This window comes from Chlorocebus sabaeus, chromosome 25 (assembly GCF_047675955.1).
Source record: "Chlorocebus sabaeus isolate Y175 chromosome 25, mChlSab1.0.hap1, whole genome shotgun sequence".
Classification (NCBI taxonomy): domain Eukaryota; kingdom Metazoa; phylum Chordata; class Mammalia; order Primates; family Cercopithecidae; genus Chlorocebus; species Chlorocebus sabaeus.
In genome coordinates this window covers 81,356,102-81,373,362 of record NC_132928.1, presented here as the reverse complement: position 1 = coordinate 81,373,362, position 17,261 = coordinate 81,356,102, and the positions used below count along the sequence as shown (strand labels likewise).

Here is a 17,261-nt window from a genome sequence, read left to right as displayed (position 1 = left end):
AGCCCGCACCTGGAGGACAGCCGGCCGGGGCTTGGGGAGGCTGGGTGCGGAGCATCTGGCTCAGGCGACTCCGCGGGGGCTCGCAGGGCCTCTGGACTTTGGCAGAAGGAGAGGATTAAACCGGGATGACGGTTGAGAGGAGGAGATGGGTGAAAGCTTCATTAACTCCATGCTCACGTCCCAAGTTCTTTCCCCTGAGAGGCAATGAGTAAAAAGGTTGATTTCCCCGCGATGGGAAAGGTGCTGCGTGATTGCATTTGCTTTTCTTACCTTTTAATTCCTTATTTGTAAACAAATGAATCATTGTTTGTCAGTGATCATGGAAGACTCAAATTTTAATAAACAGGAAAAAAAAATCTTGGCTAACAGGTCAAAGAAATACTGCAACCCGTTTACATTTCTATGTTAGTGATTAAGCTTCTCATGTGACTTAATTGAAACTGGCAAGGACCTTAAGAACTCAGAGAAGTCTTTCTGCCCCCCTCCCACTGCCCCCGTCAACTCTTCTCCAATAACCAAACTCATTTTTAAGACCACTCCTAAAAAGTGCCATGGAAAATGGGGCTTCCTGAATCCATAAAAGTATTTTCAGTCAGTACTGCTTCATGACAGTTGTTCATACTTGAATTCCCTTCCCCTTTTTACAAAGTTACCGTTTAGTTTCACTTCTGAGCCCTACTTCCAATTCTTTGTCTCTGCTCACTCTCCCGCTTTCTCCTCCATATTTCAATTCCCAGACACTCTTGAACTTTTGCACACGCTGCCAGTTTGAGCCTGCACAGAATAATCAGTATATTAATTCCACTCGGAGACAGTAAGATTTTTCTAACACAATCTGCCCAACCTGAACTCTTTCCTTCAGAAACACTTCGCCTTTAAAAAGAAACTTCCCAGCATGAACCTCATAAGAAGCGACATGTAACAGACAGTGCATGTGGCGCTGGGCATGCAGCTCAGAATTAAAAGAGAATTTTTTACTTTGTTTCTTCAGTGCCATGTGCATAATGTACATGTGGATGAAACTGACATCAGACATTTAAAGCAAAAAGGGGTGGGGGGAGGGGGATGTGATGGTGGCGGGAAAGAGAGAGAAAATATGTTGATAAAAACAGTAACTTCTGTTAATCTACATTTTTCAGTCACTGTCTTAATTAAGAATGTTAGGAAATATGTTGCAGTTTAATTGCATTGTTTCAAGAAATTCTAAGACTGACAAATTTGGGACCATGTACACTTGGAAGGTAAAAGGGATTAAAGTAGTGATATCTTCCAATTGGTGGATAACAATCAAAATTATGCTTTCTACAGATACCCCCCTCACCCCCGCACAGATCCTAAACTCGGAAGACAAAGTAAGAATATCCTAGCACTTAACATGTTCAGCATGAAATGAGCTCTGAAAATTTAAAAACGTGTTTTAAAACCTATGTATATGAGATGAATTTTAAATACAAAGAATTCACACAGGAGAAATAGTACCTTATCTGAAATTTCTGGTTGACATTTATGCTTGTAGAAAATATTTACGAAGGAATTTGGTAACAATCTTCAAATGATTTTCAGATGACCTTGTTTAAGATAGTAAAAGTTGTTTGCTGGAGTCACAAGTCCATAAAAATAATAACAGTTTGAAGACACTTGAGATTTCTAGACTTATGTCCTTTTCTCCTACTAGAGTTCAGTCACACATTCTCCAGGTTTCATTTCTTTTTTTGAGGAAGGCTTTGCATTGTTCCACAGCAAATAAATGAGAATGTATTTTCATTGCTCAAAGTACCTTTGAGGGAAGCTGCAATAGGCATGACAGCTTCCTATCTCCCACAGTTGACCACAGGCGACTCATTTTTAACCTGGACACAGCTGACCGTAGGTGAATTGATTTTTAACCTGGAAGCTGCACTTCTTACCTGCTCCCGTTGTTGGGGTCCTGGGCAGTTGGGGTCATTGCCTGTGAGAAACGAAGAAGGGCACTCTGCCCCCATGGCGTGCAGCACAAACCAGGTACTGACCTCTTTCTCCAGTCCTGGACTTAGAAACAGACAACCAAACAAAAACGCCCACCAGGTACTGACCAGCTACTCTCAGGGACTCAAACTGATGACTTAATTCAAACTGGTTTGATGATTTAGTCAGAAAAATGGACGGGTTCTTTGTCTGAGTCAACTAGCCATTTTATCTTCCATTAAGCACAACGTATGATACACCTGGAGCCTCAGGCTTTGTTATCTATCCCAGGGAGGAGGCAGACCTAACTATTTTAGCAGCTACAGACACTGCACTGCATATGCAATGACCCTGACACACCAACAAAACAAGATCTGTTTGCCCTAATACGCAGCTGAAATGTCCAAAGAGCCTTCCTAAGAGAAGAAACTCACCAGATCTGTTCTAGCTGTGAGGTCTCACTGCTCCTTTCACCTCCAGCCTCCCCAAGTAAGAATGGCCTGAGAACCTGACCACAGTTGAAATACTGCCCATGTGTTGCCAGCCTCACAGTGTTTCAATTCTCCAATTTACAGTATATTAATACAGTATTTAAATTATGTATTAGAGTCCTGAGGTCTCCCATTGCTGCATAAATGGCACGTGTGACCTAATAGTTCAATGCTTTCACTAGTATGAAATTAGAATAATTTTTTAAATGCCACACATGAGGTCCAAAATAGTGACGGTACATATTTCTCATGTGCTTAACACCTGGGACCACATAAAGCTCTCAGTTTACTCATTAAGAAATGAAAGATTTTCCATCTCCTGAGGCTTCCGGGAATTCTGATGGGTGGATACATCCTCCCTCCACTCCCCAACCCCTAATAGCAGGGCAGCCTCCTCCGAAAAGGCCTTTGTCAAGAGGCACGAAAGGCTGGCCTGCTGAGCCTGGACCCCCTGTGGAGGGCCGAGGGAGAGGACACAGAAGAGGACTGGGGCATTATTAATTACCAGATTAGGGAGAGAGTAGAGTTCAGGCAGACACAGAGCAGACAGAACCCACGAGCGTAATAAGTTGAAAAGTTCCGAGTCAAGTCTCAGAGTTCGAAGAACATTAAATGAAGAATACATAATACTGGGGGAAAAAGGGAAGCAGTACCCGCCCGAGGGCCAATTGCCTCTCCAGCAGCGGCAAGGCTGTTCCTGGGCGTGCAGGACCATTTGTTCCATTACACAATCTCCTGAAGCCATTTAGAGAGAGCTCAAACAACTGCCTGTACCAACACGACACATGGCTTCCCATCCCGACTCTGCTAATCCAGACGCTCCAACCATCTTTCCTTAAGATGCCATATGGTTGGCAGAAGCCTGTAGATCTAGCAGCACATCTGCTTGTACGTTTCTTCTTCCCTCCATCCCCCCAACAAAAGAGGGATAGAGAGACAGACCGAGGGGAGAGCATGCTTGTGTACCTCTGCCTATACAGATATTTCTTCTTATGCACTCTAACAACAACAACAACAACAACAACAACAATGAAAGAGATGACCAGGAAGCACGCAGGGCTCGATCATTTTTAACTGGAGAACATAGCGATTTTTCTTTTGCTTGTTGATGCTATAAAAGAAGATCAGAAAAACAAAGGGTGGACAGTCTCGTTTCTCCCAAGGATGGTGACTTTAAAACCACTTCAAAGCTTGCTCTCTCTGGGAATCCTTGTGATGCTTTCTTGCCACAGGAGGGGGACAGCACCCTTGCCTGAATCTATTTCTTCTCTTCTTTTCGGTCAAGGAAGACAGACAAGCTGAGAAACTAGCAGATACCCAGAGCCTGCTTTGTTAGCAAGCACAGCACGGCTGTATGCTAATGAGTCGGCACCGACACAGGGCTTTTTTGGTATGATGAGCAAAGATTGTTGACACCGTTGAAATCCTGGCTCTCCTGGCCTGTGAGTGCACGGGCTGCTTCCTTGGAATCCAGCCCCCAGTGAGACAGGCTGCAAAAAAAAAAAAAAAAAAAAAAAAAAGGAAAAGGAAAAGAAAAAAAATCCTACTCTCCTAATGACTGAAATCTGGCCATTTGTAACTTAGAGCAGTTGGGAAAAGTGGGGGCATTAGAAAAATATTCCATCAGGCCAGGGATCAAAAAGACACAGGTGAAAAGTATGGGTTTCCTCTGAACTAGAAGGGAAACTTGGTAAGCACATGTGAGTGATGATGACCAGGATGCTTTAGGGGCAAAAACCCAAAAGGCAGAGCAAAGGGGATGCTGAGGCCCCAGTCCCGTCAGGGGCAGCTGGAGCACTTGTGCCACATCTGGGCAGAAAGCACTGCACACATGGGACAGCCTCATTGGTGCCTTCATCTCAGGCAGGTGAAAGGTGAAGCATCTGATCCCCTTGTAAATCTGTTTAGACCTTGTGTTGGTTAACCAGACATGGTTTTTCATGTGTGTGGAACTATGATCCAGTGAAAAAGCAAAGCAAATGTTTTACTGTTGCTATACTTGTTTGTTTTTTGTAACAAAGAAGGGTGGAAAGGGAAGTTACATGTTTTGAGTATGGTGCACATTATCTGAAGTACCCTTTACTTGCTGAGAAACTCTAGGAGATGGGTATCATTATTCCAATTTAATAGATGAGGAGACTGAGGCTTAGAAGATTTAAAAAAAAAAAAAAAAAAAAAGAACACGTTCACAAAGCCCTGTAGCTAGGAAGGGACCAAACCGAAAAGGCCATGCCTATCTCCCTACAATACGCTAGGTTCCAGATGCACACATGCACTCACAGGCAGATACATTACCTCATGAATATGCCCAGGGTCCAATATGCCAATCTGAGCAGATCACTGTGAGCTGGTGAGCAATAAGCTAGTTATCATTAGTATGCAGGCAGGGGCATCAAATTGTAAATTCAGTTTACTTGTAATCCACAATATGAATGAAAATTCATGTAACTAAAATGTAAAAACATGAGGAGTGACTGAAAAAGCATTGAAAATTATAATAAAAATCAGAATTTATCCATTCAAAAAAGTATGCCCTTCAAATTATTCACCTTGAGGACAGCATGTGTATTTCAACCACACCGCCATTGCCTAGGACTCTGCTGACATGTTCTTTTATTTGGAACTGCCTTCATAGCCAAGGACTTAGTGGTACAAATACTTTTTGTAGGTAGCTACATACACAATTTGTGAGTGAGGATGTATTAAGTGCATTTCATCAAAATCATACATTTTAACAAAAAAAGCAAGCAGTGGATGCTATACTACTCAAAAAAATGACAAATCAGCCTAAACTAGATAATATGAGTCCAATTCAACCATTAATAAAGTCAAGAAACTATTATTAGCAATTCTCAAGGTTATCATCATTGATATGTGGCTATGTAGAAGGATAAATCTGAATTTAAAATAAAACAGATCTGGGTCGAAATCTGAGCATGATCCTAAGCAAATCCTCGTAAGCCTGTTTCCCCATTTGCCATATAAAATAATACTATGTCTCTCACAAGACTGTTGTGAGAATTGGAGAGTATATAAAGTGACTGGTGCTTAGTAGATCCTCAGTAAATAAACATACAGTCATTATTTTCACAGGGTGCTTCAGAGCATATACAAAGTGCTTTTCACATACATTAGCTCAGTCAACTCTGACACCCAGCTCTGTTACGTAGGAAGTATTTCTTCTATCTAATGAATGAGGTCATTGTGATTCAGTAATAAAAATAGCAAAAGCAGTAAACAATATGTATTGAGCCCTTTCTATGTGCAGTTACTGTGCTAAATGTTTTTTCAGCCATTTTATTTGTATTAATTAATGTTTTTAGAGACAGGGTCTTCCTCTGTCATGCAGGCTGGAGTGCACTGGCGTGATCACAGCTCACTGCAGCCTCAAACTCCTGGGCTCGAGTGACCCTCCCACCTTGGTCTCCCAAAGCACCGAGGTACAGGTATGAACCATTGCACCTGGCCCCATTTTAAACTCTTAACATCAGGCCGGGCGCGGTGGCTCATTCCTGTAATCCCAGGACTTTGGGAGGCCGACGCGGGTGGATCACCTGAAGTCAGGAGTCCGAGACCAGCCTGCCCAATATGGTGAAACGCCATCTCTACTAAAAATACAAAAATTAGCTGAGCGTGGTGGTGGATGTCTGTAGTTCCAGCTACTTGGGACACTGAGACAGGGGAATTGCTTGAACCCAGGAGGTGGAGGTTGCAGTGAGCCAAGATCACACCACTGCACTTCAGCCTGGGTGACAGAGCTGACTCTGTCTCAAAAAAAAAAAAAAAAAAAATTAACATCAACCCTTTGAAGAAGGTATTATTGATAATATTATGATCCTCATTTTATGGACCGAGAAACTGAGGCTGGAAGATGCTACAATATCTTGCCTAAGTTCACACGGGTAGTAAGTGGTAAAGCTGGAACACGATCCCAGATCTGTCTTCTAAACCTATTATTGTAGCGATGGCTGGAAAATCCTGTTCTCTTTTGTCCATACAACAATGTTCTTGGGTGGAACTCATCTAAAGCTACTGGGCATTTGACAAGGAAGTTTCGTAGCCCAAAAATCCTTTCCTTACTAAATTTCTGTGTATGCTACCAAACTTTACAGAGTTCATGGTTCAATCATCCTATGTATGTTGACACACACTCATACATGTGTATGAATGCTGGGTGCTCCCTACAGCATAGTTAAAAATTAAGGCAGTATTCTTTATTAGATGGCAGGACATGACATGTGTTTCAATGTTTCACACACGAATACACACCAACAAAGCTGTCATTATATATGTGGAATCTGATTTAACATCACTAAAATTGTCAGAAATTTCTTATCAAGAGAATAGTCTTTCAGTAAAAGTGAACTATCCAGAGAAGGCTTCCAAATCAAAATTATTTGCAAAGGAGGCTAGAACATTTGGAAGTTCCTGATCAGATGCTGACATGAAGAAATGTAAACCGGTGGAACTCAAATGTGGATTTGTGGTGTACATATGTGCTTAACCAGACAACTCTCTCTGAATGAAGCCACTGGGCTTCTCTTGTGAACTCTCCTCTTGTATCTGATGACAGAAGACAAGGATGCTGGAATCTCAGCTGGGTTGTTCTCTATCATTCTGTTCACTCCCCCACTGGTGTCTCCTTAATCTGACTGGAGCGGGACTGATTGCCATAAGCCAAGTCTCTCTCACTGGTTCTCTCCTCTGGTACCACAGCTTCCACACTCCTGATTTCACTGCTGACTTCAATCCAGTTCAAAGTGGAACAGGGAACAGGATTTAAAAAGACAAACAAAAAAACGAAAGCCTTTGCTACCCCTCCAGGGCTTCCAGATTCACCAATCTTTGATCACATAATCAGTCAATGGTCAACAGCAGTGTCCAGGGGGGGTCCGCGCACAATAGGTTGTGAATGGAGATGCGTTACTTGGAATTTAGTGCTGTCTGGGCACAAGGTGCCCCATAGGTTTCCAACTTTAAGGGTATAAATCTTGACGGCATCTAGAAAGGATTCTGGAAGGCAGCATGTGGAAGCGGCACTCCTATCCCTCCAGAGTGGAGACCTGCATATTAACTGCTCCACCCAGAGTGAGACCTGGTTCCCCAATGCCAGACACTGTCAATTATTTGCCTCTCATTAATTTAATAGGCTGGAATAGTCCTGGGTTGTACCGCAAAAACAGAAGTATTGTTATATTCTAACTCTGCTAACAGTACGGGCAGAATGAACTTTCCCTGCCGGACTTGAGCGCCTTCCTTAGTCAGCTTGTCTATACTGAATAGGACCTGTAGAATATCACCTCCCAGGCATAATACAGGCTGATTTCCTATTACGGGCTGCTTCCTGTGCTGGACACTTGAAACAATTCACCTAGCTAATGTTTGTTGAGTACTTACTATGTGCCCTGCACTTTTCTTAACATTTCTGTGTAATAACTCATTCAGTCCTTGAGAGAAGACTGTGACACAGGTAACACAACTGTTACAATTTTACAGAGGAAGAAGTTGACGCCCATGTTAAGGAGCTTGCCCTCAAATCGCATAGCACAGAAATAGTAGAGACGGGATTCGAACTTAAACTGTCTGGGTTCAGAACCCGCACTGTTAACTACTCTTCTCTTCGATGAGTCTCAGAGGCATTAAGTAGGAAAGGGTATGAGGCCCAGCCTACCAGCCATGGGAATCTGCGACATTTAGCCTCTCTGGGCCTGAATTTCTTCAAAGTAAAATTTAATTTTAATAACAATTCTTCTACCTACGTCACAAGGTTGTTAGACGATCACAGATATCAAATAAATCAAATGTTGCTATATATCAAATGCCAGTTCTCATCATCTTTATCACGGCCTCACAAATTGCCATCCTTTGGGTGTTAACTTGGGCCCCCAAAATGAAAACCAAAGTCCTTTGCTTTGCCAGTTAAATACAGGAGCAAAGACTTGCTCCTACTGCATTGCTATTGCAGCGCTTTTACCAGAATGGTCTCAGAAGAATTGAATAGGTAATGAAATTAGCCAACCCCACTAAGAGAAAGAGTGATAGTCGGCCCTAGAACAGGCTATGGAAAAAATGAGGTGTATCTTGTCTTCAGAAAGCCCTGAGGTCATGCTAGTCATCTGCCTGTGGTACACCAGGATATTAAAATAATACCACGACAATAGACTGAACACAGTTAACATGATGAAAAGGCAGATGAGATTAGACATAAAAAAGAAATGCTGCCTTTCTGTTAGAGACAGAAAAAACTGTTAATACAAATGAACAGCTGTTTGGGAAGAAAACATTATTTCCAAAACCCAGACAAAGCTCTATTTATTACATTTCAGAGACATTTAAATTATAGTGTCCGAAAAATGATCCTATCGTGGGTATCTGTGACACCTAAATTATTGGAAAATCTGAAAGGTAAAGCTGAAACAGAGGCTGTGTGAAAGACTAACATACAGAAAGTTCTTTTTCTGAAAGGATGAGGTGAATAAATCTTTTGCATGGGATAACTGAAGGAGTACTAAGTTTCAGGACTAAACTTTTTGAATATCCAATAGAAGAGTCCATTCAAAATTGATTTAAAGATGTTAATGTATGCTCTTCCAAAATTCTAACAGCAAAATTCACGACTGTTGCTATTCCTGTGTTCACACTGGTTCTCCTGGCACGCTACTGCCTCCAGCTCCAGGCCTGTCTCAGATGCTCCACAGAAGGCCTGGTCAGCTCTCTCTGGCCACGGTGCCAGGCCAGGCCTGTCATGGGAGGCGTTGGGCATGGCAGCCACTGAGGCAGGCCTGGGCATGAATTTGTTCCCACCAGCCCTGACCCTCCCAAAAGAGACCATGACTCACCCGTGCCTTTCCCAGGGACTAGCATGTACCCAGCCATCTCTAGGCATTTCTAGAGAATAAACTGTCACACTTTAGTAAAAAAAATCTGGCTAAGGAAAAAGAAAGGAAACTGTATTTAGTCGGCCCTAGGGAAAGGGAAAGAATGATCAAATGATCAGTCACACTGGGAGTCACTGTTACAGCCCCCTAGAGGAGGAATGCGGTATCTCTGTCCAGTCAATTCAATGCAAATGCAGGAATTTGAATGGAAAAACACCACCTGGAAGAATGAATACTCAAGTCTATAATCAGCTGTGACAGGTACTGGAGCTTTCAATCTAGGTGTCCTCAGGATGGGGCGACCAGGACCTGAATGCAGTGGGTCATCCAGCAGGAGTCTCCCTCACCCTATGCAAGCACACTTGCCTGCCTGCCTTTTCCCTTCATCAACTTCTTGTTTATTGTTCTACCTTACTTCCTACACACCTCACAGGGTGTTGTGCAGCTCAGTTCGTTTGCGAAGGCTTGAGAGTTTTCTGATGAAAGGTGTTATGGTGTTATGTAAATACACAGTATTATTTTGTCTTTATTCCAGCAATACTGGTTTGAAATAGTTCAATGTGTGTAAATATGTGTAATAATGTGTACTAATTTGATTTTTTTAGCAATTCCTTGGCATCCCAGTTAACTAAGTGGCAGCAACCTTACTTGCCTGATGAAATATTAAGTATAGTTTCAGAAAACTATTCATTGGTCTTTGTCCCTTTCAAATCAAATGCTAACTATATTAGTCGTCTAAGCACTTGTAATAATCTGCTTGAATATCAGAGAGAATTACCAAGTTGTGACCTCCCGTGAATAAAACAGAGGTATATGCAAAGGCCAAGGTTTATAACATAGCAACTAGCCCGCCCTAGAGGATGGGAACAGGTGTACAAGCTCCCCCAAAACAATTCGCGTAACTGGAAAACCCAAGTGTACAACATTCAGAAAAAGCACCATCAATGCCACCACAAGCTTCCAACTGTAATTTACAAAAATAAATATCACTTTTAGGGGCCGGGCGCGGTGGCTCAAGCCTGTAATCCCAGCACTTTGGGAGGCCGAGACGGGCGGATCACGAGGTCAGGAGATCGAGACCATCCTGGTTAACATGGTGAAACCCCGTCTCTACTAAAAAATACAAAAAACTAGCCGGGCGAGGTGGCGGGCGCCTGTAGTCCCAGCTACTCGGGAGGCGGAGGCAGGAGAATGGCGTGAACCCGGGAGGCGGAGCTTGCAGTGAGCTGAGATCCGGCCACTGCACTCCAGCCTGGGCGGCAGAGCGAGACTCCGTCTCAAAAAAAAAAAAAAAAAAAAAAAAAAAAAAAAAAAAAATCACTTTTAGGATCAGGTGTCAAACGGGGCCATGTTAATTTTGATAGCCACTTCTGTTCTTCTCTAGGAACACTATTTCATCCAACCATGTTAACAATTTTGGGTCAAGAGGATATGAGCACAACAACCCAACTTTCCACACAAGGCTCTGAATGAGGGGCTATTTTCAGTCTTCTCTCTAGCCGGTGGCCCCTACCCCTGCTGGCTCTCACAGGAACACCGAGAGTTCACATCCACCCCTTGGATGGGTATTGCCAAGAGATTTCATTATTTAAACGGTCTATGTGGCCATGTGCCCTATTGGCAGAACGGTCTAATTACCCTCCCTATCAAAGATGTCGGAGTACTACTCATGCAAACAGAGTCAAAGGCACAGGCTCTGGACTTGTCACAAAGACGGGGAGAAGATGTCAGTGGATTACTAAAAAACTCAAAAAACTAATCATATGGTGAATTTAATGAGTAATATTACCATGGATAACATTTTTGTCACATATATTATTTTTTCCCTCCCAAGATAAAAATCTGGCTTTAGACCCATACTGTGAGTGGATTGTGCTACATTAGGCATTATAGGAAGCCGCTCCGTCAGGTTGGTCTTGGGGCTGGACAGACACAGGAGCAGCCCCGGCTGGCTGGCTGGGCAGTCAGGAGGTCCAGCAAGGCACAGAATCATGCCCTCATATAGGGGATGTCAGGGCTGCCAGCCAGAAGTCATGTGCTTCTTCTCATTTTGGGTCTTAAGTCTAAAATCGTTTTCTAAAGTGTGCAATCCAAAAAAAGATCAGAAGAGAAAGGGCCTTAATCTCCTCTGCATACACTGCCTCTCCCTAGCCATCAGGTGTCGCCACTCTACAGAGCCCCTCTTGGTCTCCTCATGTTTACCTGTTCCTTCTTCTGTACCCTACACATGGCTCTTACCACAGTGCACTATGACTGTCTGCCTCCTGCACTAAAATGTTAGCTCCTTGAGAGTCAGGACTGAATCCTGCTGGTACCCATAGCATCCAGCACAGGGTCCAACACACGCGGCTGTTGAATGAAAGAATGCATTTTTAAGAACAGTATCAGTGGACTTGACTGTGTTTTGAAAGCTCCTGTTGGCCCTGGATCAGATGTCCTCACAGGGTAAGGGGAAAGATTTATTTATCTTTTAAAATAAACAGCTTTCAAAGAACCACTGACAAAACCATTTCCACCTTTGGTCGAAGCCGAGAGTTCGTTGCATGTGTGGCAGTCATATACTTTTTTCATCTTCCCAAGAGCCTAGGGTTTGTTTTTTTTTTTTCTTCGCCAAAAGAAAACCAGATAAGAGAAGGCAAATGCCTTGGTGCAGAAAAGGCCTTGGGGACCTTCTAGGTAAACAATTTCGTGGGCAGCAGCTGGAGACCCGACAGCACTGTGATTTTGCTAAAGCTGTTGAAGCGCAATGCACACATAGATGCCGGTGTCTTCTGGCTGTACCAAAGGTAGGAATTTTAAGATAATGTGAAAAAAAATGTAATGTAAACTTGTTCTACTATTCATGCATTCATTGCATTCATTTTTGCTCAGCAAATATTTTCTGAGCACCTACAATGTCTTCTTTACTGGGCGCTGGGATACAGTGGAGAACAAGACAACCAAGGCTGCACTCTGAGGAGGTTGCAGAGTCGTTAGCAAGATGGCATTTGTGAAAAAGATGTGTGTGTGACAGTGTTAGGAGCGAAACCTCACTGGTTACTGTCCCTACCTTCATAGCCACACAGCCACTTACCTAAAAAGATATTGCTTTCTGTCATGTCTTTATATGCAGGAGATGACTTTTGCTATCATTTGTTTATGAAGAGTTATTTTTAGAGGCAGGGATGATAGGGACAAGAACACTGGAGCTCACCACTCCCCAGGTTCCTCCTCTTCTAGGTCATGCCTCCCAGTTCCTGCAGCTGGGTGAGCCAGGTGACTGAGTTCTGGCAAATGGGGAAGGGCAGAAAGTAGTGGGCCCAATCCTTGGCCTGGCCTCCACACCTTTCCTGCAGCCCCCTTCACTCCCTCTGTGCTACACTGATGCAGGGTTGAGAAGTGGTGGAGAGAGGGTAAGATAAAGTGAAATCTTAGAGTAAAGAACCAATGGGATAAGATCTCATCCCAAAGATGTTGTTTCACTTACCTGAAGTCCAAGTACCTCTTATGAGCTCTGACCACAGCGGCTACCAAAATATATTAGGTATTAGCCCTTCCCCTCAAAGAGGTCATGACCCTTTTGGGCTTGGAAAAGACCTTTGCACATGGGAAAAAGCAGTAAATATGTGTGTGAGGGCTGTGGGCCAGGTGAATCTTCTTAGAATTCAGAAGAGGAATTCATTCAAGAAAACATCTCCCTCGACTCTAAAGCATTGTATAGTATTGAGTTTTAAAAATGTACCATGGTACATTTAGATGCACCAATTGTCCAGAAATAAGGAATGGGATGAAAACGAAACAGACTGCCTCAGTGGTAACAAAGGTTCCAATGAAATAAATGTCGGAACTCAGCAGAATGGTCATGTAGCTCAGCTCCGTCTGGCTGTGCCAAGAAAGAGAAAACATCTCTCATCAGTGCAAATTTTTTGAAGATGAAGAAAATGGACTTCTGAAGCCTCTTAAAGACTCTGAAAGTCATGCCACAGACACAGTTAAAGGAACTGGTAACTCCTCAAAACCATGCTGCAGGATTAAAGCAAAGACTTCAGATGCTAACTCTCCCCAAACAGAATTCACGGGGACCTCGAGGTCAGTGACACCTTTCAGAGCACAGACTGGAATAGTCAGAGTGACCCAATGTACTCTCCCTCTGATCAACCTTATATTTGACTGCATTTTAGTAAATTATCCATGTAGTTGTATTTTGACAGCTCTCTTTACAGCAGTAAAACAAAATGTGTGCATCGCAAATGGCAAAGATTCAAATTTCAGCTATGTTTATCCAAAATAGCACTGAACTGCTTCTGTACTTATGCTATACTGCCTACAGCTTTACGGAAGGGAAGACAGATGGGATGAATTTAGCAGGGAAACAGCTGTGGCTTGAAGAAGAGACAAGCAAAAGTTTTGCTATCAGGCTTCATTATGTATCAAGGTACCAGTAAAATGTGTATCCGTAAGGCAGCCAAAAAAGTGTTTTTCATTTGACTAGTGATAATTACCTTTTCTCAACAGCTGACAATGTTCTAAGTAGCATTAAATAGGTATAATAATTAAGCAATAAGATACAAGCGTCAGTGCCTCTCTGGGAATTGTGGTTTTCTTCAGGTGTGCTGGGAGGCACAGGCTAAGAGGCCACAGACTTCCACCACCTGAGAAACCGAACAGGCCTAACATGCTGCCATCAGGGGTGCAACAAATAGAAAAAGGAGAAAAAGTTACACAGGGGAGAGGGAAGCTGGGGACTTACTGGTGTGACCACAACATTACTGAAATAGAGTTAAGCCAATGCCCATCTCCAGTATTTCCATCTCTTTCTTAATAATAAATATTCTTCGGTCACACTTTGTTCTGGTCACCTAGGGCTGCTCTACCTATAGCTCGTGAAAATGGAAAATTGGGCTTTTTGTCCTCTGAATCATCTTTATCCATTTTTAAATGTCCAATCAGATGTTCTTCAAGATGGACCTGCTTCAACTCTCTGCGAACAGGAAATGTCCAGTTTTGACATGGCTGGCGTGGTGATCAGTCATGCTGTGAGTTGGGTGGCCTGTGCATGACTGTTTCCTGCTGGCACCAATTCCATTCCCGCGGGTCACCTCAGGGAAGGCTGACCAACATGCCATCGGAATCCTCCCATAGATCTTCCTAGAGAAAGTAGTGCTTGCTACACACACTTTGTGTTTAAAATAAGAAATCATCCATTTTGTGAGAAAAAATCATGCCTCTTTATCTCAATAGAGGCTTCTTATTGGGTGACCAAAAAACAAAACAATGTATGAGAATTATTAACACCTGATAAATTGCTCTAATACATAGATTCTTTACAAATCTAATGTCTGTCACACTGATGAATAACATCACGTTCTACTCAGATCAATAACATTAATACTGCCATGGTAACAGAAGGGAGAAAGGCAGAGAAAGCCTTAAAAAAGAACAAACAAAATAAGACCTATATGCAATAATCCCTTGAGTGACAGTGACATTTGGTAGTACAAATTTTCCTAAACAGCTTGGAATTACCACATCACCATTTATTACCACTGAGTGGTAATAAAAAAAAAAGCATTAGCATACTCAGAAGCATGTGCAAACTGATGAGAAACTTACTAGCTTCTTGAGGCCTGGGCAGGAGGATCATTTAAGGCCAGGAGTTCAAGACCAGACTGGGCAATGTAGTGAGACCTCATCGCCCGAAAAAAATAAAAACATTTTTCGGTGTTGAGGATGTTGGTACGCCTGTAGTCCCAGCTATTCAGGAGGTTGAAGTGGGAGGATCACTTCAGCACAGGAGTTAAGGCTGCCATGAGCTCTGATTGTACCACTGCGCTCCAAGCTGGGCAACAGAGTAAGACCCTGTCTCTTAAAAAACAAAAACTTTTTAGCTTTCTAAATATTTTAGTATCACCTTCCATTCCCACTCATTCAAAAGGTTGTGTTTTCTTTCATTTTAGGTACAATTTTTCTACCCCCCACCCCCCAAGCCTCTCTGTAATATGCCTCCATTATTCCGTGACTTGTTTCTGGCAGCACGTGCTGAACCTCTGGCCTCCTCCATCTTATTGCATCTTGAAAAGCCCCATGTTAGCCACTGATTTTCCAGGTCCAACAGGACCATCTTCTCTTTAGAGGCAGAAAGATACTATGGTCTTTCAGTGACAGCACAAGCTTTCGAGTCAGGCAAACCTATTTAAATTCTAGCTTTCCCTCCTAGGCCTGTGCAGCTGTGGCCACACTTCCTCCCTCCGAGCCTCCACCTCCCCAATCATAAATTGGAAGAAACCCTGAAAGACGATTGTAAAGTACAGTAACGTCTGAGTGAACTGTCAATAATGAGGGACTACTTTTTTCATTATGGGAAGGAAAGGCTTTACCAAATTGTCCTTTCTGTCACTCTTCTATTTCAAATTATTGCTCCTCTTCTTTTTCTTCTCACTGTCCATAATCTGCCTCAAATTTAAGGTAACATAAACACATTTGAAACTGGTAATATTTTACTATCTCCACCACATTTTTCTCCATCTATCAGAACACAAGAATTTCCTACATAGAGGAGATTCATGCAATAGCTTAAGGCACGTATCCTGGGACTCAATTCAGAAACTGATCAGATGTCCCTTGTAGGAAAACAGTGGCAGTTTAGTGGCAGGAATGCCATTTAGAGATCACTGAGAATGGGAATATAAAACAATGCCACATCTGATTGGAATCACAGGAAGAGCTTCTAAAAATTTTTACTATTATGGGAGCTAAAGTATTGCTGAGATTCTTCAAATCAGCATTCCTTCTTCCCAGAATGGGCAGCAACACTGCCCAGGTTCAAGTTCGGCATCTCTCACATAGTAGCTGTGTGACCTTCAGCCAGTTACTTCACCTCACTGTGCCTCAGTTTCCTCATTGCTAAAATGGGGATATTGCTAGTACTCTCTTCACGTGGTGGTTATGAAAATTCAGTGGGTTTAAAAGGTAAGTGCTTAGAAGAGGAGCTGGTATACAGCAAGCACCCTCTAAGCTGCTGCTACAACAGTGATAAGAATTACAATGATGATTATTATATAGTTGTTACATCTTACATAATTATATATTATATAATAACAATTATTGCAAGAGGTGTCAGGAAATTTTTACATGGTAGCAAGAAGTTTAACACAACATTCAGTGCTGTCAAACTGTGGAAATTAGGGAATCAAGGAAAGGGCCAGAACCAAGAATTCTTGAAACACAAAAGCAGAGGCCAGGATCCCTGGCCGGGGAGGCTAAAGGATGGTTGAGCTTCTTACAGCAAAGACCTTAAGATTGTGTGTGCTGAATAGTCAGATGTCTTCACGAGAACACTTCTAAAATTAGTAACTCACTCTGACCCACACAGAAGTCAAGAGGAGGACAGAACATAACTGTATCTTGTGTCTTCTTCATTTTGGGATGGGTCCTGAAGGTTCTGCAGGACCTCTATCCATACCAGGACACCTGACAATTATATTTCTGACAGAGAGTGATGCCTTGCATATGATAGCCAAATTTTAAAATCTGTTTAGAAAAGAGAAGAAAACGCGTATTAACAGACTAGCAGCAACGTTGTCTTACAGTGTAAGTCAATAAAATCCCTGTCTCCTGGTTTCCTCATGTTGTAAATGGTAATAACCACCCTTGATAACCACTTAACAGAGGGATTGGAGAGTGCCAGCTAAAATTTGCAAAGTACGCTTGAGGTTGCAATTATGTAAACATAGAAATGATCTCTCTTTTAAGAATCAATTTTGAGCGACTTAAATCAATGTGTTAAGGACAAAAGCTTCATAAAACGCATGAAAAATTGGACTTAGATACCATACTTTGAAATCAACCATCAGGATTACAAATGTCACGTATGCACAGACTGTTACCAGCAGAGAAGTTCAGAAGTAAATACACAGCATTTGAAAACCTAATCCTCAATGCATGATGCTAGTCAATAATGGGAAGCCAC

At 42.5% G+C, this 17,261-nt stretch overlaps 1 protein-coding gene across 12 annotated transcripts in view; it reads right to left on the bottom strand.

Moving 5' to 3' along the window:
* The window catches only part of SDCCAG8 (SHH signaling and ciliogenesis regulator SDCCAG8), a 246,249-nt gene that overhangs the window by 25,795 nt on the left and 203,193 nt on the right, over nucleotides 1-17,261 (bottom strand). The window contains exons 17-18 of one of the 12 annotated variants that reach the window (XR_012091314.1): nucleotides 654-774; nucleotides 10-194 (exon numbers count right to left, since the gene is read on the bottom strand). The exons of 10 other annotated variants lie outside the window; for them this stretch is intronic. Coding sequence is in view for 1 of the 2 variants with exons in the window: in XM_073011884.1 (XP_072867985.1) it covers nucleotides 16,816-16,822 (7 nt within the window). In the remaining variant the exon portion in view is untranslated. Of the gene's footprint in view, nucleotides 1-9; nucleotides 195-653; nucleotides 775-10,636; nucleotides 16,823-17,261 lie in introns of those variants that run through there. One more of the 12 variants, XM_073011884.1, reaches the window with a different exon arrangement.